Consider the following 22,447-nt stretch of genomic DNA (forward strand, 5'->3'; position numbering starts at 1 on the left):
TTGCTTGATTTTCACATTTTATTAACCTTAAGTGTCAGTTTTTGTGAGCACTTTTTCAGGTTATTTGACACAGCCCTTTCCTTCCAATCTTCCCCGATTCCTGAGGATGACTGGTGGTTTTATTTTGAAGAAGGACGCAGAAATAATTCAGATAAGATCGTTTCTTTTCTTTTGAATACATATTCAATTTATTTTATTCAAGTATTCTCCCAAATTCACTTAGTGAATTTGAATTGTTATACCATCACTCACATTTGTCCTTCCAAAACTCTAGGGTGAACTATTCCTAAAGAAGTCACCCCACGATTTCCTTATTTCATATGAAGAGAAGTCTGTTTTCGTCTTATTTGGTCCTGGAATTGTCGGTTCCCGGTTCGATGTTTTCATCCGAACCTGTTTCGAAGGGATCCTTCATGAAGAAGATTGAATTTCTTCCCGACATCAATCTGGGCCGTTGCGGATAACTTTGAATTCATGAAGCCACATAACACTTAATAACACTAACCTTTATAAAACATGGCACATAAATTTTTGAGATTATTTAACGCTCAACTATCTGCTCAAGGTTTTCTGTGGTTTACCTTGAGACTGTGGGCAAATGCCAGATAGTAAAAAAGGGAGTTCTTAAATTTTTAGAGCCACAGCTCCAACTCACCTTTGAGCACTGACTACTAGAATACTTTTATAATTATTTTATCTTTCCCGAGTCGGGACGACTCTTTTCCTCGGGGGGGAGTAGTGTTACAAAGGGTGAAATCACCCGTTTTGCCCCCTCTTTAATGATCTAGTAGTCAGCATAGATAAAAGACGTTTATAAACCTCTTATGTCTTTAAAAAGAATAAGGTTGCTGCGCCAACCGATATTATTGTAAAAACAGTCTTGTTTCAGACTTTAAACAAGAAACACGTATATTGCATTAAAAGCATTTATCACGATATTTTTGTTCACGCCTTTGATTTGATAATAAGTAAACTCGCGGATCCATATTTTATTAACGTAACGCCTAAATCGTTACAATACATATGCCAGGTCTTTACGTCGGAAACTGGAGAATTTTTCATTTCAGAGATGTGTTAAATTAATTATACTTAGTCAGGGAATGAAAAGCGAGGTTCCTTTAATGCTGCATAATTATTTAGAATAAAACTTTTTACAGTATTGACAGACAATTGTAACACACATACATCTGAAAAAATTTACAAATATACACATTGCATAGCACGCACATTATAAATCATGAGCCTATCGAGCATGTCTTGTTGATTGAGAATTTGGCAAATGTATATCTATATATTACTTTCTATGATACATACACCCTTCTTACTTTCTATCAAAGCCGATGAAATGCTTCGACAAGGAGCTCATCACATACTGGCAATAGATGTTGGTTCCCAAGATGACACTGACTTGACAAATTACGGCGATTCCTTGTCTGGCTGGTGGTTGTTGTGGAAACGCTGGAACCCGTTTGCTACAACTGTGAAAGTTCCAAATCTCCCCGACATCCAGTCTCGATTGGCATATGTCAGCTGCGTTCGCCAATTAGAAGAAGTCAAGTCGTCCGACTACTGCGAATATATTAGACCTCCGATCGACAAGTACAAGACCTTACAATTTGCAAACTTTGACGAAATCAAAGATGTCGGTTATCATCATGGTAAGCTTGAATTATTATTTACATTTATCCAAATCAAAATTTGAATTTTTACTAACTCTTTACGTTTTGTGTTCTGAAGAATAAATTAAGTGAGTTTTGTGATTTCGGTTTCAATCAGAGTGGCTCTTGGCAACATAGAACCGATTAAATTTTGCATTCGATCAGTCTAGCAGGTTTAGAGTTATTTAAATGACATGAATTTAAAAAATTTTTTCTTATTTATTCACGTTTTTCGAGCTCGAAATGCATTTAAGCAGGAAATATGCAGGCTCAGTCATCAAGGTTAGCCAGATTAATCACTTGTTTGAGCTTGTTATATCAAAGCGATTGATCAGTACTTGTGAAAACAATCAAACATCTTACAACAACTGGTTACAGGTAAAACATACTTTGATGGTCAACTGAAGGCAGGAGTATTACCAAGATTCAATGCTGACCGAGAACATGCAAAATTAATGCAGGCTAAACACCAAGCAGCTAATCAACAGCAATACCAAGCATCCGTGTCAGCTTATACATTCACCGATTTGGCACAAATGGTTTGCAAGGTATCTCGAGGCAATCGTTACGTCGATTTAGATCTTGATTCCGATTCGGAAGAACTAGAAGAATACGAAGCAGATTTGGAAGAGGATGCGCACGAAGTTGGCTATGCCTCCGAACCTACCGCTGGGATTCTAGACCAGGCAAGTACACTCTTTGACTGCACGATTCTTCATCACATTACATTTTCATTTGAGTCAATTTAGCCAGACTGTCATCCTCGGAGCCTTCGATTTAGTTGTGATGTATTTTTTCAGTTCGTGGCAACAGTTAAATTTAAAAAATTCGTATCTAAAAGGTTCACTACAAAAAAAAACTTCAAAATATACTGGAAACTTCATACAAATTTAAAAATAAATGATAACATCTCTTAGCTGAACTAAGTTAGAAATCTTCAAAATAGTATCCTGAAGTTCCGAGCCAGTCAGTATGTACATACTTAACTGAAAATATTCTCAGATAGGTGCCCGTGATAGTTAGGTTCTATTTCACAGTTACTAGCATCTGTATCAATCGATGCTAAGATATTGACAGTCTTGGGGATGCAATAGTGTGAATGATAGTCGTCACAACTTTTAATCACTTGAATTAGTTCGAAGTAACTGCTTGAGAATTCAGAATTTTATAAGTACTATGGAACTTTCGCGAAAATGGTGAGTTTATCCATTTAAATTTGTGTGTGGGGATGATATAACGTAAAAGAACGCAAGCTTTTTGAATGTTAAAATTCATCTTTAGCTAAAAATGTATCACTTCGAAGATCGATCTACAGGATGAAATGAAATATTGTGTCTAAATTCAGCTTCGCTTTAATTATATAATTCCTAGCACTTTTTATTACATTTAATCAAATTAATACTTTGGCATAGTTGTTTTGAAGACTAATGATCGTTCATGTATAAAAAATCATGGGTTAATCATTGTGTACGCCTTTTAAAGAAAGAAATGCTACATTTTTCAGCTAGGACCATCACTAGGACGTTACGGACATTCTCCATTTTCTCTGTAGCTGTGCATGGTAATTAATATAGTATCAACGAAACAAATTATCCCCGTAACAGCTATAAGTTTATGCTTCATTGATTTGGGTTGGAATTAACTGTGGCAATTTTCAAGTGTGATTGTTCGCTAGTAGTCATATGCATCTTTCCAACATCATTCTGCCATATTATCATTAAAACAGAAACGGAAGACGCTAAATATTTACGTAATTTTATCAATGCCTTTGGAAGATACTTTCCAAGTTGATTATTAAAGGCATTGAATAACATGTCTTCGACAATTGTTTTTATTTTTCAGAGTCCGGAAGATAATCGCCTCAGACGAAGAGCCGGAGGTTCTCTAAGTTTGTCGGAAAATGAGGCAGAGTGCGAAATCGACTATCGTTCGAAAATGTTTTGATCCCGTTAATGGCGTAGGCGGAAATCTTCAAACTTCTGTTGATTACTTGTAAATATTTAATTATACTAGAAATTTTAGTTCGTCTTCTTTCAAAAGTACAAACGTAATCCACGAAAATTCGCAAGCAGCCGGAAGCTTGCTTGCGTTGTGGTACACCTATCAATGCAATGTACCACTAAAGTACATATTAATATTGTTATTATTAGTGTTAAGTATGAATAATAACTCTATTGTTTCTACTGAAGATTTCTGATTTCTTATTTCCATCCGATACAATTTTGTGTAGTGTATCGATTACTGAATAAAAATAAGAATACGAAGACAGTATAAATTGGTTTGAAAACCTGAGCAGTATGCAACTAGGACGTAAGTAAGTAAAATTATTTTTCGATGAGATCTAATGCAATGGTAATAATAAAACTTTATTCTAAGTTGACTAAAGACGTTACAGAATGTTTATGATCATCTATTATTATCTATTTATGTACATCTTTTAATTCAAGTATTTAGGGATGAATATGATCACATTTATGCAGAAAAATCGTTTTTTTCTTCCTTTCTGTAGCAAAAGAAATTTTAGTATCAAAAATACGTAAAAATTTTCACGAAGATGTTATGATGATCTTATGTAGAAAAGTATTCAATCGCTATACAACATAAAATGAATACAAAGCGAATGACATAAATATTTATCCCCACATGGTACGTTCCCTTGATCAATAAATCGGGAAAGCCCTTATTCGGCATATGTATGACTATTTTTATAGTGTACAAAAGTAGGTTTCCACTTCCTGGAAAAATCTAGGATCCTTAGGAAATTTTACATTCACATTTTAGTCGGCAGCCTATGATTCAGCATATCATAGCTAAACAGAATTTTGCAGTAAAATAAAATCAATGAGAAAGAATGATATTAGCATAGATAAATTTTAACCCTTAGTTTTGATTTGAATTTTAACCACAACAGTGAATCGTCACTGCTCTGTTTATTCCATATTATGTATGGAATTTTGCCTGTCTCATTACTGAATGATATTGATACATGTGTTAAAATTTTGGACCTCGTATCAGTAATTCGTTTTCATAGTTAAATTTGGATCTAAAACTAATAATGCAGCACCTACCAAGTGCAGAGACCCAGTGATAAGTACCTGCGGTTTACCTTCATCATTGTTGGTATTTCTGTGTGAGTAAAACGTGCTAGTGATGTGCGATAATGCTTCGCAAACATTTTTTAATACCATTGAATTTTCTTCACCCCATATCTCGTGATTTCTCATGCATCTTTCATGCTGTAGACTACTTGTCGTTTGCAATTCTAATTGATCTAGCTTAACTGTTTTCCCCGATATGTTTGGTACAAAATAAACTTTTTCAAAGTGTAAACGTTTCAGTGGCTTCAATAGTTTCAACACGTCTCGATCGCCCGTTATATTGAATATCAGGAAACGTTTTGCACCCTTATTATCTACCTTACTTAGATACCAAGAGGCGCAATGTTCAACACTTTCAGATGTGTGAGCACCGTCCAAGTAAAAGTCCATTGTTCTACCACACAATACTTGCGTGCGACCTGGCCACACACAGCAAGACAATGCGAGGGCAGTTTTCTTAGGGGAAATTATAGAGAAATCATTATTTTCATCGAGAGTGGCGGAAACGGAAGAAATTTGAGACTCTGAATGAAGGAGGCTACTATGATGTAAATTCTCTTTGCCATTAAAAGTTGAATTGAACTGTGACCTACGAAGAATTTTTGCAGCACAAGCATTATTGTTTTCGCTCGTATCAATAAGACGATTATCTGCTTCGTTACCGTTTGAAAGTCGTGAGTTTCTGTTTGCCATTTTCAGAATCCAAGTGTGCGCCAATTGTACAGCTAAAGACGCATTAATCTCTTGAACAGGACCAGGTATCCCTAGATCTGGTGGATCTCTGGTCCAATAGTAAGATTTGAAATCTGGTACCATTCGCAGCTCACAATTTCTCTCGATAGCCCTTTGCTTGATAACGTTTACAACATTGTCTGGTTGTGGAACTGTGAATGCGATTGAATTTTCTTTCAATATGCCTGACTTCTGATGCGCAATTTCTTCCAGCGTGTTTCCTAACAACATGGTATGCTCCAATCCCAGACTGGAAATACCAACACACACAGGATTTCTGACAATGTTCGTGCAGTCGTATTCACCGCCAACACCAACTTCAAGAATAACAACATCGATGTCAGCGTTTAGAAATATGTGAAACATTAAAACAGTGATGAATTTAAAGTATGCAGGCATATCGGTTTCGCTTTCCTTCTGACTACTCAATTTGTTGAAGACATGCCAAAAATATTTTGCAAAATGATCCTCCTTTATTGGCTGCCCGTTGATTCTTATCCTTTCCGTAACATGTATTAAATGCGGCGAACTATAAAACCCTGTGCGATATCCATATTGGCGCAGTATCGCCTCCGTGAATGCACAAGTCGATCCTTTCCCCTTGGTTCCTGTGACATGGATTATCGACAGTTTGTCGACATCTTCAAGAGTCAAACCAGACCTGTAAAATGGACAATAATTTAGAGAGTAGGATGTAGAAGAACTGTAAGAAAATGGAAATGTGTGAGAATAACAGGAAATTTTTAAATCGCAGAGAAAATCAGGCGCTATGATTCAATAAATAATTCCAGGAGCATCCCGAAACTTGTACGGAGTTAAATTGTTATTCTAGTTTTACCAAGGCAGTATTGAATACCCAATGAATGAGAATCAGAAATAAATTTGATACATATATGATACAAAAAATAGCCATATTAAAAATTTTAATTGTGTACCGAAAAAGATATTTTTTCATATCCTGAATGGATTCGCTTCCCGAAGAACGATTCGTTTTAGCTGCCCTCAAGTACTGTGCATTTGTTTGTAAAGTATTCAGAGCACGTATCACGTCCTAGAAGTAAGTGAAATTGATAGAGTGAGTGTGTAAAGCGTGACAATACATTAGCAAAAATAAATACATCTCATTTCTTCTAACCATGATTATGAGTAAGTGATATCTTTGTAAGATATTGCGTTACATTTTAAAAGCCTTCATCAGCCATTATCTAATTCTTTATTGTGGGCTGATTATGGTTAATCAGAAGACTTGTCAGAGAATCAACACTCAGTCATAACAGTGATAGTGAATTATTATTACATGTTTGAGAATCATCCAACAATAATTATTCAGTGAAATGTAGGAAATAAAGGTTTTATCACGTAAACGATGGCTGTGATATCCGAGTCGAAAGATAGGAAAAAGAGAAACAACTGTTTCCAGTTCTCTAACATTATTATTTGTACCAATGATTGTGAGCACGAATGAAACAACATCCCTATTGTGTGGAAAAAATTTTTTTGAGCAACTTTCTACAACGCAAGAATTAAAATGTTCGAAATACTTGAGCTCTGGTATTTTTTATCCAATTCAAATGCATTTGAGCTTATTCTGTTCGCCACGGTTTTCCAGAAATCGTCTGAAAAAAATGTAACACATTAGAATCGGATCGTTGAACTTTTAATTATAAGACGCTTTACACGAATTTTTCAAACCTAATTAGCTCGTGCTATTCGAATTAGCTCAGAATTATTTCTGTTGCATAGGGTCTGGGGGTGGCGTTTTACTTTTTCTCATCATTGGCACAAATATCACCGTTAGAGATTTTTTAAACGTTTTCTTTTTAATTTCCTAACTATCGATTCATACGACACGGCCGTTTCATTCTTGAATATAACTCTGTGACAATAGAGAGCCATACGGGCAGATTTCCAAAGCGTTTTTGTTATCAGCTGCTTGTACAAAAAGAATTATTGTAAAGACATAAGAATATCTGAATATGTGTTGATAATTATTATAGTATGTCTTTTCCTTTCAATTCACATGGTGAATTATCAATTGTGTGAGGGAGTGATGAATAATAATGGTACGAAATATACATTAATTGGTGAAAAGTTTAAATTCTAATCGAAAAGCGTTTCAATAATAATACCATTGTTGCCAAATGTGTTTAAAACTGCGACCGGGAATACGACGTACCTCGTAGCTCGTGCCGGTGGAGACAAATCGTCCGCGTGTGATAAGTTGTGTCATTTTCTTACAAAAAAATGGCATATCTCCTGGATTTGATACAGCGATACGGCGTGACGATGCAGTCCGTGCCCTAGCAATTAAAATTCTAAGGTCAGATGGTTCACGGACTGCCGATAACGAGTTAATTCGTATAACACAGATTACGTCATGAAGTGCGTCGAACACATTTTAAAAAGTTAACACGAGCCGAAGTCGCGCTGATGTTAGATTGTTATGTTATTCTGCCGCCAACCAGCGTCAACAATATACCCTCAGAACAATACGCCAATTGTGCATCTCTTCCTTAACCACTTAACTACCAAGGCGTCATAAATTAATACAATTGATTTCGGGTATCTCAGGTGAATATTTACTTTTGAAAGCATGTGTTTTAATTGTTTTTGAGGTCAAAGAATCCGATTTTGCCCATAAAAAATTATTTTTTCCGTGCATTCATACATAAATGGCATCATAGAATAAACTATCATTTTCTCTCTTCGGGATGAATTTTTCTTTTGAAAAACATTGAATGGTAATATTTTTGAGTTCAAATACGGAATTTCAAGAATTATAATACTGAGTCAACGTGGTTTATTATACAGTCTAGCCTATAGCTTATATTAAAAAAATGACTCGGTAATTCTTGAAATTGCGTGCTTGGACTAAAAAATATTATTATTCAATGTTTCTTAAAAGACAAATTCATGCCGAAAAAAGAAGATAGTTTGTTCTATGACGCTATCTGAGAAAATGATAAAAAATTCGTCAACTTCAAGAGCTCAAAACTGTATGAATACGCGGACAAAATAACTTCTTATGGTCATAATCGGATTCCTCGAACTCAAGAATTCTTAAAATACATGCTTTTGAAAGTAAATATTCACCTGAGATACCTAAAAACGTTGAACTACTTTGTGGCACTATTTCGCGGTTTTGCAGTTACGGCACGGGCGCGCTTGAGGCTGCTATGCAGTTAAGTGGTTAATATTACCCACGGGCATAGAGAAGTTAGATATAGTCCTAATTAGGGTGAAGCAGAAGAAAACAGCGAACTATACGCTTAATTAACTATGATAATTTTGATTTGCGTGTGCAGATATTGATCAGCGATAAAAAAAAAACCGCTACGCAAGCGCAGCTATTTTTCGTTATCAATGGAATTCTTCAAAGAGATTTTTATCCATTCTGCCAAAAATAATTACACGTAAGTTTGGGGCGGGATTGAAGTTCCGAAAGAGACTAATTCCGAATTATTTGGTGGCGAAACTTGAAGTAAAGAAATCAAACGTTTAAGAAACAACAAGCTGCTAATAGTCGAAAACCCGACGGCTCAAAGTTTTGAAATATAAGATTCCGAAAATTCAACTTACGATAGATCAAAGTTCCGAAAAGTAAAGTTCCGATAGAGCAAAATACCGAAAAATAAAGTTTCGATAAAGAAAAACTCCGAAAATTGAAATATACTCACGCAGCGTAATTTGTTCAACGAGTGGGTATGAAAAATCAGCAAAAACTGAAAATCGGAATTACTAGAATTCCGAACGTAAAAACATCGAAAATTCAAAATAAAAAAAATTCAATGTGGTGAAATTTCACCAAGCCAGAAATTCATAAAACTAAAAATTTTCTATCATTCAGAATTTCGATGTTTCAGATTTTTGAATTTTCTCATTTTCGCACTGTAGGAACTTTGACTTGTCAGAGTTATGCCTTTTCGGCATTTTGTCCTTTCAGAACTTTGAGCGTCGGGTTTCGAACAATTCGAAACTTTGATGTTTTGTAAAAGTTTGATTTCTTTACGCCAAAAAATTTCTTTTGGCTACAAAAAAATTCGAAACTTGGCGCTTTCGAAACTTTTAAAAGTCGGAATTTCAACCCCGTCCCATAAGTGTTGATTTTCATTGTTTCAACCCGTCCCCATAAGCGTTGATTTTTAATGTTTCAACAATCCTCATTTCCATCGGTGATTCTCAAAAATATGTCAACTAACATCGTTTATGTTCTAATAAACCGATAACAAACGCAGTATCTGCTGATGATTTATCATCAGAGTTTTTACATCGTGAATTTAGAAAAAAGATGACGGTGAAAATCGGATGCGTTTAATAATAAATAGAGACTAACGGGCGTTGCGCCTCGTTGTCAACGCACAATCTTAAAGAGCTCTCCGATTGTTCGTATCTCCCGCGGTTTGCAAAAGTGACAATTAGCGTTATTTCGACCAATAAGGAAATCGGGTTTAAACGCAAATACTGCGTTATCGTCTAGCTAACTTCAAGCTCAAGTTTCCCGAGCAGTTAAGATGAGTCAAGATCACGTTTTTCGGCGTATCAATGTACACACATAGTGTATTTGTTTAGAATATATGGAAATCGAAGCAATGGCTCGAAACACGTATGAGCGATTTGAGGAAATTTAGCACAGTTCTCGACCAACCACAATCGTCGTATAACAAGAAAATGCTCAGAAGCTGTAATCGAGCGAGCCTTGCAACCTCCATATTTGCAACGTTTGCTGATAACTTAGGGATCCCTAGTTACAGATTATTTCCTTTACAAGGTTAAAGTTAGTACAAAGTTACGAAATAAAGTTGGTTTTCAGCAGTTTGTAGTCAGCGCCTAATCAGCAGCCCTTATTTTCCAGTTTTCGTCTATTTCGAACCGATCGATAATCGACAGAAGTAGCACGGAGACGCGTAGATTCGCAAATATGCACGTGTTTTTTCTTTATGCAGGCGAAAGCAGATACGGCGCAGTCGCAACTTGATGACCGGTTCCGCATTGGTGGTATCGACTGCGTTAAGGAACCGCAACTGCTTCTGATCACCACGTCGCGTGAATTGTTACACACATGTTTTTCGTCCATGAATAGGCACGTTGTACAGTGTTAGAAAAATGGCTGACGGTACGATGAATCTTTGTGCGTCACGAAAGATGTCGTTCGGCATAAATGGCAGGCTGAACGGCGTCGAGGGAAAAACGCCCTTCCTAATCGGCGTGTCCGGCGGAACTGCTAGCGGCAAGGTAAAAGTCCACTCGAAAATATTAGCGGTTATATCGTTCCTAGTCATTGGTACTCCAATTTGCTGGACACGAGGCGCAGTTTCTCGACGCCACACGTGTCGCATCGAGTGCGTTTTTATTCGCATATGGAATGCAACACGCATTGCATTGAGCGATCATCATCTTGATCGGTTTTTCAGGCTAATAGTCAACACGTTATTCATACTCATGAATACAACGTTCAATTAAACGCTATAACCAAGAATACCAACGAGGTTGAAGTTAGTAACGTTATTGTAACGAAACATTGAGGGAAAATCACTATTTTCTTAATTTTACAATGATTTTTAAGGAACTAAGATTTCGAAATATGAGTGTGTTTTGTTTTATTACTAACGGTTTTTCCATAATTGGCATGAATCGTTATGATAACTTTTCTACCTTCAAACAATACCGAATGCATTGTTGAAGCTCGTCTTCAACCGGCGGAATATCGCAATGTAAATATTACGGATTACTCCTGCATGGAGCAACAAAATAATTTTCACTCCCAAGAGATAAGTTGACAATTTGCAATTAATGAATTTGATGCTTTCTAAGTTGTTACAGAAATCAAATACAGTTTTGAGAAAACGCGGTTGCTCTGTCGGTAAAATGAAGAAAAAGGCAAGCAATAAAAGCAGTTTATATTTTATTGAACTATTCTTATAGAGTAATTCCAAAACCTTAGATGCAGTAATCTTACAATATTCATTTTCCTTGACACTGTACTACCGATATTGCTGTGCCTCTGTGAGATGGAATATAACATACAGAGATCCAACAATATTAACACACAAATTTAATTGCAATGAAAAATATCTTTGTATGTAGTATTTATTCTAACCGCAAGTGAAAACTACATTTTTCATGGATACAAAAAGAAATTTATCACTTAGGGCAGATGAAAATTTTCAATTCTGGATGACAATTTTATTTTTTGAACTGACATGAAAACGGTTTTATTGCATGTTTTGATTTTTACTTAAGTGTATCTAACTTGAAACAAAGGTTATATTTTTCAAACATACTCAAAAACAATTTAGTAGAATGTTTGAATTATTCGGAGCACCTTAATTTGTCTTCTCAAAGCTCTAGCCTTTCGATAATCATTGATTGATGATCGTTGAATTCAGAAAGTATTACCTTTATGAAGATTTATAAGAAAAGTAAAGTAGAGCCAAAATTTTATAGCACTAAATATATACTTATACATAATACATCATATAAAAACAATACATGTATAAAATAACGATGGCTGCTCAGCTAAAAATGATTGATGCATCGATTGATGGAATCCAAAAAAATTATCAAACGCAACTCAATTGATTCGGTAAAAATTAATGGATTAATCGATTATTTGTTATTTTTTTAACATGCATATGAAACCAAAATATCGTAAATTTCAGTATGTAGACTTAATAGTGGAAAATATTTTTCAATTTCAGGTGAAAATATTCATTTATCTTTCACTTATTCTATCAAACAGATGTACTTATTAAGTAAGACAATGATAATAATTGATACTTTAATCACATGAATTGATATTGTATTGTACCAGTCATGGGAGTAAAAAACAAAAACCGATTGTGAGGAAAAAGTAATCAACTACACACGATTATTCGGAAAAAGATAATGAATTATATTTTTAGTCATTCCTAGTATAAAATGGAATATAATATTGACGATATTAGGAACACCATTTTATTGAGTATATCGTGCATCTTATAACATTGACACGAACGTTTAGTCCACAGTTTGTAAGCGGATAATGGAAAAATTGGGACAGGTGGATATGGATCACACGGAGCGCCAAGTTGTCTGCATATCGCAGGACAGTTTTTATCGGGAGTTGACCCCCAGTGAGAAGCTGAAAGCTGAAAAAGGACAGTTCAACTTTGACCACCCAGATGCATTCGACAACGATAGAATCCTGCGGACCTTGAGAGATATTTTGACTGGAGTTAAATGCGAGATACCAGCCTACGACTATCGCTCTAACAGTATGTATGTATCTCTTTCGGTCGTATCTTGAAGTCTTTTTCTGAATCTGCGAACTTGTTCATAGATTAAAGATGAATGTGTTTCATTATCTGGATCAAAACTTCAACAAAGAAATAAAAAATCTTTGAGAAATCTCCAGCAATGTTATTTGTGCCTATGACAATGGACTTAAATGAAGCAACATTCCTATTATGCCATAAACGATACTGACAAAATTTGCCCATAACAAGCTAATATGTCAACAATTTCAGAAAAGGTTTTATAATTAGAGCAATGAAAATGATCATGTTCGACTTTAATCTATTCGGGCTCATTTTACTCACGGACCAAAGCCTCGATATTTTGTGAAAAACGTATACGAAATTTTATATTATAGATAAATAATAACGTGCAAATGTAATTGTTGACGAAATTTTATTTTACCGTACTTACAAAAATTTATTTATATTATTCCACTCTGAAGATAATGATTTGCGAAACTTTCTTCAGACGATCACTAGAGTTCTTTATGATGAACAAAATAAACCTAGAATTAGATCAAAAACATCAATACTTAATCATTTTGAACATTCTAATGATAAAACCATTATCCCAATTGTTGATATATTAGCTTCTCTATTTAAATTTGCTCAGTATCATTTTTGTCACACAGTGTAGAAATATTGTTTCATTTGTATTCACTAGAGCTGTGTATAATTTAATTGGCTGAACGGCAAAGACTGTTATCCCGATTCAGCCAGTTAAATTATACAGTCTCAGTAGCGTGTCCCATATTTAGGATGTTGACGAATTTTTTCACGTACACCCCCCAAATCAATTTCAAACAATTCAAAAACAATTGCTTAATTTTCTCAGATTTTCATTTCAACTCTAACCTGTGTCAAAAACAGGGTGGATTTCCCTGTTTAAAATACATGTGTTTCAGACACATCCCAAGTATATATTTTATTACAAAAGTAATAATATTTTTAATAAATCTGTAACTGCCAGGTTTTAGTGGTCATTACTGCTACTATCGCAGAAAAAATTCACGGCATCATACCATGCAATCACGACCTATTGCACACCTTTGAAATAAAAAAAAATGTCAGATAAACAAATCGAGAGAATATCTTGAAACAGTGAAAGGCCGTAAAATGATTGCATCGGCGACGACGACGATTAAGCTTTCAATTTATTTATGTGGCATTCCCTGTCAATACATAATCGTCGTCGTCGTCGATACAATCATTTTACGGCCTTTGACAGTTTAAAATTAAAGATGGGATGGCCAGCCTGCGAGAAACAGACGAAGAACTTAAGTGATGCCGAGTCGGCGATAACCGACTGCGAACTTTCAAGATATTCTCTCGGTATAGAATACATTATCAAGAGGACAAAATATTTGATTTTTATATTCTACAAATTAGCTAAATTTATGCAATCTAGCATCCTCAGATCAATATAATATGCTCTCTTTCATAGTATTATTGGCTACGGTATAATTATCTGGGGTGGAGCCTATAAAAACAATTTAGATCCACTGCACAGACTACAAAATAGAATATTGAATACAATAAAGAAGAGTCAATTCAGGCAAGACAATCCACTGAATCTGCAGCCATTATATGCTTTTGAATCTTTGTACTTTAATTACGATAACCCTAAGAATACATTCCTAAATTCGGAAAGCAGAACTAGAAATAAAAATATAGCCCTTCCAAATATGACGCTAAGAGTGAGTGATAAAATCAACTCTGTTAAAGCCGTAAAACTATTCAATAAGTTACCTAATAATCTCAAACCTCTGAGCAATACTTAAAGAACTGTTAAGAACAGACCGAAAAATTGTATTAGACCCTACATGCTTTTGTAAGTAGAATTATTTCCATAATGTTATATGATTAACTGGGTCTAACTTGTGCATCTACAAGAACCACAGTTAGTATGTTAAAGTTTAATTCAATTTCAATGTGATATGGGTACAAGTAATCGTGTTATTATTTATGTCGTATGTTTTATGTATGTTACTTAATTGAACGTTAGCTGCTAAGTTGTTCCAGATCTGTGTATAGGTAACATTGTTTACCTGTTTATGGATTACAGTGTTATGTAATTTTTCTGGTTAAATAGACATGTCCAAAACACTTGAATTTTAAACGGGGAAATTCACCCTGTTGTTGGCATGGATTAGAATTGAGATAAAAATCTGAAGAAATTAGGCAATTGTTTCTGAATTATTTGAAATCGATTTGGCGGGTATACTTGAAAAAATTCGTCAACACCCTAAATTGGGACACCCCAAGCCTCAGTCTCTACTATCATTGGTATGAATAACACTGCCAAAAAATATTTGACCAGTTTTTTCTGTTTTCGTAATTTTCAATAGAGATGGCGAGGTCTATTAATTCTTAACGGACAGTGAATTTTCACGGAAATTTTTTTTGAAAAACAATTGACTGAAAGTGTTGTGGTAATCGAGTTAAGGTGCACAGTTTTTCTTCTTCAATGACTAAATAAAAGAACTTCAATCACTAAATAAAGGATACACTCGGAAATGATTTTTTTGAGGGCTGGTGAATCGAAATTGATTTATTTGTTAACTTATTCTTTGACTGCAAATATCTCGTATATTAGATTGAAATTGAGAAGACTTTGAGATTCGTGTGATTTTTTTTTTTTTGCAGTTATAACTAGGTGTGAAAATAGTTGTCATAAGGTATGAAACGTATCACTTATTAGAACCGTTTGAAATTTGGCATGGATTTTCTGCACCAATGTAATTTCGATGCCTGAGAATAATATTTATAAGGTCATGTATTATTCCTACCTTTACCAACCGAACAAACTCACCCTTTCGCTTCCTATATTAACTAAACAGACGAACGGAAAGGGTTCAAATTTCGACAATGCGTCACTCTTTTCTAGCAGTATTCAAGAAACTTACTCATATCCCGAAAATCGTTTAAAAAAACGTGTGGTTTTTTGACATGTGTTACTATTCCTACATTTCCCGCATCTCACTGGCCAAAAAGTGCATAACCGAGATACTTTACGCAATTCCTGAAAGAATGAGGAGTAAAATGAGGCATTGTGAGACTGTTTTCATGCAATATTGAGGTCGCTAGACGAGAACTGGGAATTACAATAATTTCGTAAATAAAAGCTACTCTTACGCTCAGCTGGTCGCACAGCCAACCAGGGAACGCTCGACTGTGCTGTGCGCCCAGTGTCAAAAGAGCAATGCACTGTTGAAATTTTAACCCTTTCTGTTCGTTTGTTTATTTAATATAGGATGAAAAAGGGTGAGTTTGTTTGGTCGATAAAGGTAGAAGTACTAATTTTTTTTTTTTTACAAAAATCTTGTATATTATGTTTTAAACAGACAAATTAAAACTTTGAAAATTGAATAGTTTACATATTATCAGTTTATGCCAAAATTATATCACTATAAAATACGTACGCCTGATTTTGAAAGTTCAGATGAACAATGCAATTTGCGTCCTACATCAACCATTATTACTTATACTGGTTCTATTGTGACCAACAGCCATAAGAAGAAATATTTCTTTGACATCTAAGAAACTAAGTTAGAAATGCGGAACGAATAATACGAAAGCAAAATTAAACTTTTAGCAATGTTTACTTTGAAACTTGTAAAGACAAGACATTTATTGTTGTATATACTGTTGTTCTACATTATGCGTTGTTTATTACTAAGTCATATTAATTAATTATTATTCATAGTCATATTAATTAATTATAAAAAAATATTACTTAACCATCGAATTTACAGATTTTTGAATTAATATCCACAATTATTGTAACAGCCACAGTTATTGTTTAGACGGATAGACTTGCGCCTCGAACAGCCTCCGCAATATGGTTTTGGATACCAGGTCGGAGCATCCTGGACAAAAAAATTAATTGAAATTAGTGTTTTGGAAAATATATTCTTGAAGCAGGGACAAATACAGAAACACAGAATGATCAAAATAATTTCCAACCAGTATGTTCGGATGAATTTTTTTCATCAGCTTGAATTCGACAAAGCAGAAACTTAGATGAGATTCTGCATTGAACGGCAAATGCAAACTTACATTAAAATGCAGTGTTCAAGTGGATTATGTGTTTCAATGTGAAGTTATGAAAAGACAAAATTCCACTTAAAATATTTTCAGCAATGTTAATTGCACCAATGACGGTGAACACGAATGAAACAACATTTTTACTATATCGTAGAAGTGTGTCTGAGTGAATTCGAGTAACACAAGCTAAGATATGACTAATTTGAGAAAAGGTTTTATAATTAGAACCTTCATTACGATAAGACTATGGGGTTTTTGATCTGATATCAAGGTTTTTGGGCTTATCCTATTTACTCCAGACATTTCCAGATATCGCCTAAGAAATTTAATAAGCTTCAAGTTACAAAATTTTTACAAATAGTACTTTATAAGCAATCGTAAAGTATTCCAAACTTACGCAAGGGTCGTTGCAACTGCTGCACAGCGAGAATGTCGGTTGATGATGAACTGGGGCTGGGAGTTGAAGTACAGAACAGCCACCAGAACACGTGTCGTGACCACACTTGTGACATGCGTCTGTATCGCTGATTGCAATGGCAGAAACAATCGCAAAAATGGCCAAGGCTCGGACAAGTTTTCCATGCATTTTATTCATTGTCTGGTTCAAAATAACTTCACTCAAAATCTTTCAGTAACGGACAAATCTTCGGTAAATTACAATTGTAACTTTTTTTAAAAAACGTTGGAGTTTTTGTCTGTTGCACTTGCTGTTTGTCTGATGCCAAGTTGAATTCTGCAATCGTTTTTATATTCGACACCTTATCATGTGTAAAGTGAAACTCAGCAGATTTTGAATGAGTTTACAAACAATGCGGAGTTTCACGCTGAGCTGGGATGGATGCTTGATAATATAAAAAACGTGTACTGATTGTCATGGTCATTCTTTGTCTTGAGTTTTATGAAAAATAACAAACAGTTTGGTGAAAATATTTTTCTTCAGCATTCTCACTTGGTTTGTGTCAGCAATCTTACAAATCGTATGATTGTTGAATAGTTTATTGACGCAAAAGCATAATAAGCAACATATCACGCAGTTATTACATCAAGTATTCGCGGAAATATAACAATCAGTATTTATGTACTCATCGTGCTTTGATTTGTCATTTAATTAATAACAAGCCCATTATGTAAATATAAATTGTAATTCTCATGATTTCTCCAGTTCACTTGTTCGGAATATGAATCAAATTTTCAAAGTCAATATAAAACTATTTTGAAGCCGAATAATTTATTCAAACAATCTGTGATTTATCTTATCTTGTTACAGATTAAAAAATCAGATCACGACGATCTATCCAGCAGATGTCGTTCTATTCGAAGGAATTTTGGTATTTTATTTTCCAGAAATTCGAGAACTTTTTCACATGAAACTGTTCGTTGACACAGACTCTGACACTCGCTTAGCCAGGAGAGGTGAGATTGCTTCTATTCCAGTTTCCACACGATTCAAAATACAATTCGTTTTTCTGGAACATTATTTACGTAGCCCTGATAAAACGAATTTTTTGTCCTTGAATTATTATTGAACAAATCAATTGTCGAATTGAATATTACTTTTAGTGCCAAGGGACATCAAAGAGAGAGGAAGAGACTTGGACTATGTGCTGAATCAATACATGAACTTTGTGAAACCAGCTTTCGAGGAATTCTGTTTACCAACAAAGAAATTTGCGGATGTCATTATACCAAGAGGAGCTGATAACACAGGCAAGTCTAGCTTAATTTAAACCACATGGCAATCAAAAATTTTCAACTAGTGTTGGCTTACGCCAATGTTGCTGCTTGCAGATCTAGCAATCGTTCGGAAATCAATACGAATTATGTCAAAGGCTGGAAATTTCTGAAATACGTGACTCAATTCACGTGCACTTGCTTCTTTCATGTAGGAGGTGGTGGTAGCAGTTACCGATAAATGCGCTATTTTGTCTGAATAAAAAATTAGAAATGGACAAAAAACTGTGTCTAAAATTTTCAGCAAAGTTATTTGTACCAATGATGGTGACCCTAGTACGTAATAGAAATAATTTTAATCAAATATGGATAACACTATGATATTCACAATTTAAGAAAGGTTTACGAATTGGAACATTCATGAAATGATTAAACTGGTGGTCTTTTATCCAATTCCGATAATCTTGGGTTTATTTTGTTCACCTCATGGATTTTTGTAATTATGGTTCACCAGATGTTTCTTAATAATAAAATTTGTGCATTATATCTAAACTGTGATGTAAGATATCCTGAATATTTTATTATATGAAAGTTAGTAACGTTATCGTAATAATTCATGCTGAGAAAAAAACACTACTTCACCATTTTTCAATTGCTTCAATTCAGTAATAAAACAAAACACACTCATATTTCGAAATTTTAGTTCCTTCAAAGTCATTATAAAATTAAGAAAATAGTGGTTCTTTCAATAATGTTTTATTACGATAACATTACTAACTTCAAAATCGTAATATTTTTCTGACAATTCGTGGAAATCTGATCAGCGGGCAAAATAAGCCCAACAACATTAGAATCCGCACCTGACCCCAGGGTTTAAGCATTTTGAACGTTTCAATTAGAAAGCCTCGTCTCAAATTGTTGATATCTTAAATTATGCTACTCGAGTTTACTCAGATTCAACTCTATTACATAATAGGGATTTTGTTTTATTGGTGTCACTATCATTGGCGTAAATAGCGATGCAGTATATTTTTGAAACGGATTTTTCCTTGTTTCTGAATTTTGCATCCAGACAGTCCGGCCCATCTATCCTCAATTCATATTTCATTTACGTTTATAATATTTCCATGCAACTTTACTAACACGCGACGCGAGCATCGCTTGACTTGAATTCGAAGTTCGCCTATTTTCACAATTGCATATCGACTGTCGTATCAACCTGTGAAGGGGCGGGGTTGAAGTTTCGAATTCGAAAAGTTCCAAAAAGGCCTAATTCCGAATTATTAGGTGGAGAAACTTGCAGTAAAGAAATCAAACTTGAATGAAAGAACAAAGTTTCGAATGATCGGAAACCCGACGGCCCAAAGTTCCGAAATCCAAGATTCCGAAAATTCAAGTTACGGTAAAGCAAAGTCCCCAAAAGTAAAGTTCCGACAGAGCGAAATTCCGAAAATTAAAATATATTCGCACAGTGTAGTTTAGTCAACGAGTGGGTATAAAAAATCAGAAAAATCGGAATTACCAAGATTCCCAAGGTAAAAATATTAAAAATCCAAAACAAAGAAAGATCAAAGTGGTGAAATTTCGCCAAGCCAGAAATTCACAGAACTGAAAATCTTCGATTATTTGGAATTTAGATGTTTCAGATTTTTAATTTTCTCATTATCTCACTTTCGCACATTCGAAACTTTGACTTGACCAAGTTACACCCTTTTGGAACTTTGCACTTTCGAAACTTTGAGCGTCAAGTTTAGTAACATTCGAAACTTTGACGTTTTGTCAAAGTTTGATTTCATTACTTTAAGTTTCGCCACCAAAAAATTCGGATTTTCAACTCTGCCCCCCTGAGAAAATTCTGAAATTTCAAGAAGTACAATTGCATATTAGAATTTCTGCACTGAGTATTTGAGTCTTGATATTATAGCTGTTCACGGAAACAGCACTCCAACACTGACCAAGTGTTTTTAACCGTTGAAAAGTATCCAGGTTCTCAACGTTGGTCAGTCCTCTGGCTAGGCCGAACAAAGAGCTCAGTCGATGAATCCATGTATGAACATTAAAATAGTTCATCACATTACTCTCGGCTAATTTCATCTCTATCAAGCTATGAGTTTATGTTTTATGGGTGCTGCCCGGTGGTTGAGGGTACGATTAGTGTGGCGGGATTGAGTGTTGTGTTTAAAAGAGCGAAGCAGATCAAATGTACAGCGATTTACAACAACAAATGGTTTGTTTGTGGTATGTTCGCAGTGGCGATAGACCTAATAGTGCACCACATCTGGGACATTTTACGTTCGAAAAAGGCTGAATCGTCATCCGGGCAGCATTCATACCTCCGCCATCGTAGGCGAACATCAGCATCATCCGACACGCTCAGCAGATGACTGATCTATAATCAACCGATCGACACAGTTTATATATTATCATAACATATTTCTAACGATTTACAATTCCTGATGATCAGCTATCCCCTCGAACCATGTATTATCCATATGTTTTTCACTGCGCACATGTGGAATGATTTCAGTGAAGTGAAATATTTTTCTACACATAGCACGCCTTACTTTGAACTCATTATACTAGCTGGTCAATGGAGGACCACTTTTTTCTGTTATAACCACCTCTAAATGGATGATATCCTTTTATCGCTTGTATTCAAGCATTTAGAGTGATTATTGAGCCACGTCATACGACAATAAGAGAAGCTATCATTTAAACTCGGGTAGAAAAGCCATAAATTTCGAAATACATCGTTCAATTATTGATTTTGTATGCACCCATATGTATTTACATTACGATAATTTTCGCACGTAAACAATTGTTTTACATTTTTTACCGCAAACGAGTGAATAGATATAATATTCGAATGTTTATACTCTTGAATCAACATCAAGTCATAATGTATTGTTTCATAATTTCGTGTGATATGATATGACCTTTATATGCATAATAGATCCAATAGACAAATATAATAAAGATTATGATATAAATTTAGATATGACGATGAAACGACGATTTTAAAACTAAACGTCAAAGAATGCTGTGAAACAAATCATCTTTCTCTCCGTGTATTTTAAAATATATCCAATATATTCAATATACTTAATATGAGAATAATAATAATAGTAATACTGTGATGGAATAAATGTGTAAAAAAAAAAAGGAAAAATAAATGTTGCAAAAAGTTAGTTGTCTTTTATTTGAGTCATGTAGCTTTGAGTATGTTTCATCGTGTTCTTGTACATTTTTATCTCATTGAATTTATATCGAAAAATCTAGTTCGAAGGCTTAAAAAAAAGTAATAATAAATTGGGGTATGTTACAGTGGCTATAGATTTGATCGTGCAGCACATAAGGGATTTCCTAAGTAACCGAGGTAGAGTTACAATGGAAGCTGAGAGTCCTATTAGCCGTGCGGAAGGCGGATTCAAGAGACCTCATTAAAGATTATTAATGTTAAATCATTATTTAGTATAATACACTGTTATTCTAAAAGGTAGAATACAATGAAAACTGTTTTGAGAGTAATCAGGTGAATTGAGACAGCGTTGATTTGCAGCAATGACATTGTCGACACTTTAATGTTTTACATTATGCACTTTAGATTTTGTAATCATCGCGAAGGATGATCTGCTTTGCCCTCCACGTTTACATTTTACTCTCTATGAAGCTCAAAATCTAAAGAATCACACTGACAATTAGTAAAAGTAGATATATTAAACATTTTCGGTCGATTGATACGTTGCCAAATGCCGCTTCTATTAATCAAAATCTTCAAACGAAGTTTCAGTGACAGTCTCAAAGAAGCTAAAGTTTATAAAAAATATTAAATTTTGAGCAGCAAGTCCACGTCAAATTACCAACGATCATTGTTTGTTTAGTTTTTAAATTTAAATAATATTTAGATTCAATTTTCTACTAATTTGAGGCTTGGTTTCTAGTTAAGTGAAATGATTAAATATATATT

The 22,447-nt window shown here is 34.6% G+C and overlaps 3 protein-coding genes and 1 long non-coding RNA gene across 19 annotated transcripts in view; 2 read left to right on the forward strand and 2 right to left on the reverse strand.

The window, feature by feature from the left end:
• The window catches only part of sws (patatin like phospholipase domain containing sws), a 29,470-nt gene extending 25,624 nt beyond the window's left edge, over positions 1-3,846 (forward strand). For 5 of the 8 annotated variants that reach the window (XM_046609577.2, XM_046609578.2, XM_046609573.2 and 2 more), the window contains 3 exons: positions 1,338-1,658; positions 2,037-2,344; positions 3,501-3,846. In XM_046609577.2, coding sequence (XP_046465533.1) covers positions 1,338-1,658; positions 2,037-2,344; positions 3,501-3,602 — 731 coding nt within the window. In that variant the 3' untranslated portion in view covers positions 3,603-3,846. The other 3 variants (XM_069133401.1, XM_069133402.1, XM_046609581.2) reach the window with 3 other exon arrangements.
• Positions 3,847-4,005: 159 nt separating this feature from the next.
• Positions 4,006-10,698, reverse strand: Fpgs1 (Folylpolyglutamate synthase 1). 4 transcript variants are annotated; one of them, XM_046609604.2, is made up of 4 exons: positions 10,279-10,698; positions 7,665-7,788; positions 6,424-6,539; positions 4,006-6,149 (listed from the first exon to the last, which is right to left on the reverse strand). In XM_046609604.2, the coding sequence occupies exons 2-4, from the start codon at positions 7,737-7,739 to the stop codon at positions 4,670-4,672; spliced, it is 1,671 nt and encodes a 556-aa protein (XP_046465560.1). In that variant the 5' UTR covers positions 7,740-7,788; positions 10,279-10,698; the 3' UTR covers positions 4,006-4,669. The 4 variants fall into 4 exon arrangements, with proteins under 4 accessions (XP_046465560.1, XP_046465559.1, XP_046465565.1 ...); XM_046609603.2 differs by having other exon boundaries at positions 10,271-10,698; XM_046609609.2 differs by lacking the exon at positions 10,279-10,698 and having other exon boundaries at positions 7,618-8,808.
• Positions 6,781-22,292, forward strand: Uck (Uridine-cytidine kinase). Of its 6 annotated transcripts, none has more exons than XM_046609639.2 (6): positions 6,781-6,837; positions 10,432-10,720; positions 12,489-12,745; positions 18,077-18,222; positions 18,370-18,516; positions 20,731-21,578. In XM_046609639.2, exons 2-6 carry the CDS (start codon positions 10,592-10,594, stop codon positions 20,862-20,864), a joined length of 813 nt encoding a protein of 270 aa, XP_046465595.1. In that variant the 5' UTR covers positions 6,781-6,837; positions 10,432-10,591; the 3' UTR covers positions 20,865-21,578. The 6 variants fall into 6 exon arrangements, with proteins under 6 accessions (XP_046465595.1, XP_068989504.1, XP_046465598.1 ...); XM_069133403.1 differs by having other exon boundaries at positions 6,807-6,824; XM_046609643.2 differs by lacking the exons at positions 6,781-6,837; positions 10,432-10,720; positions 20,731-21,578 and adding exons at positions 11,094-11,199; positions 11,300-11,365; positions 18,598-20,719.
• LOC124211025 (uncharacterized) lies at positions 13,397-18,551 on the reverse strand. Its single transcript, XR_006881354.2, has 2 exons — positions 17,207-18,551; positions 13,397-16,631 (listed from the first exon to the last, which is right to left on the reverse strand). It is a non-coding gene; the product is annotated as an uncharacterized lncRNA (long non-coding RNA).
• Positions 22,293-22,447: the final 155 nt, after the last annotated feature.

This window comes from Neodiprion pinetum, chromosome 2 (assembly GCF_021155775.2).
Source record: "Neodiprion pinetum isolate iyNeoPine1 chromosome 2, iyNeoPine1.2, whole genome shotgun sequence".
Classification (NCBI taxonomy): domain Eukaryota; kingdom Metazoa; phylum Arthropoda; class Insecta; order Hymenoptera; family Diprionidae; genus Neodiprion; species Neodiprion pinetum.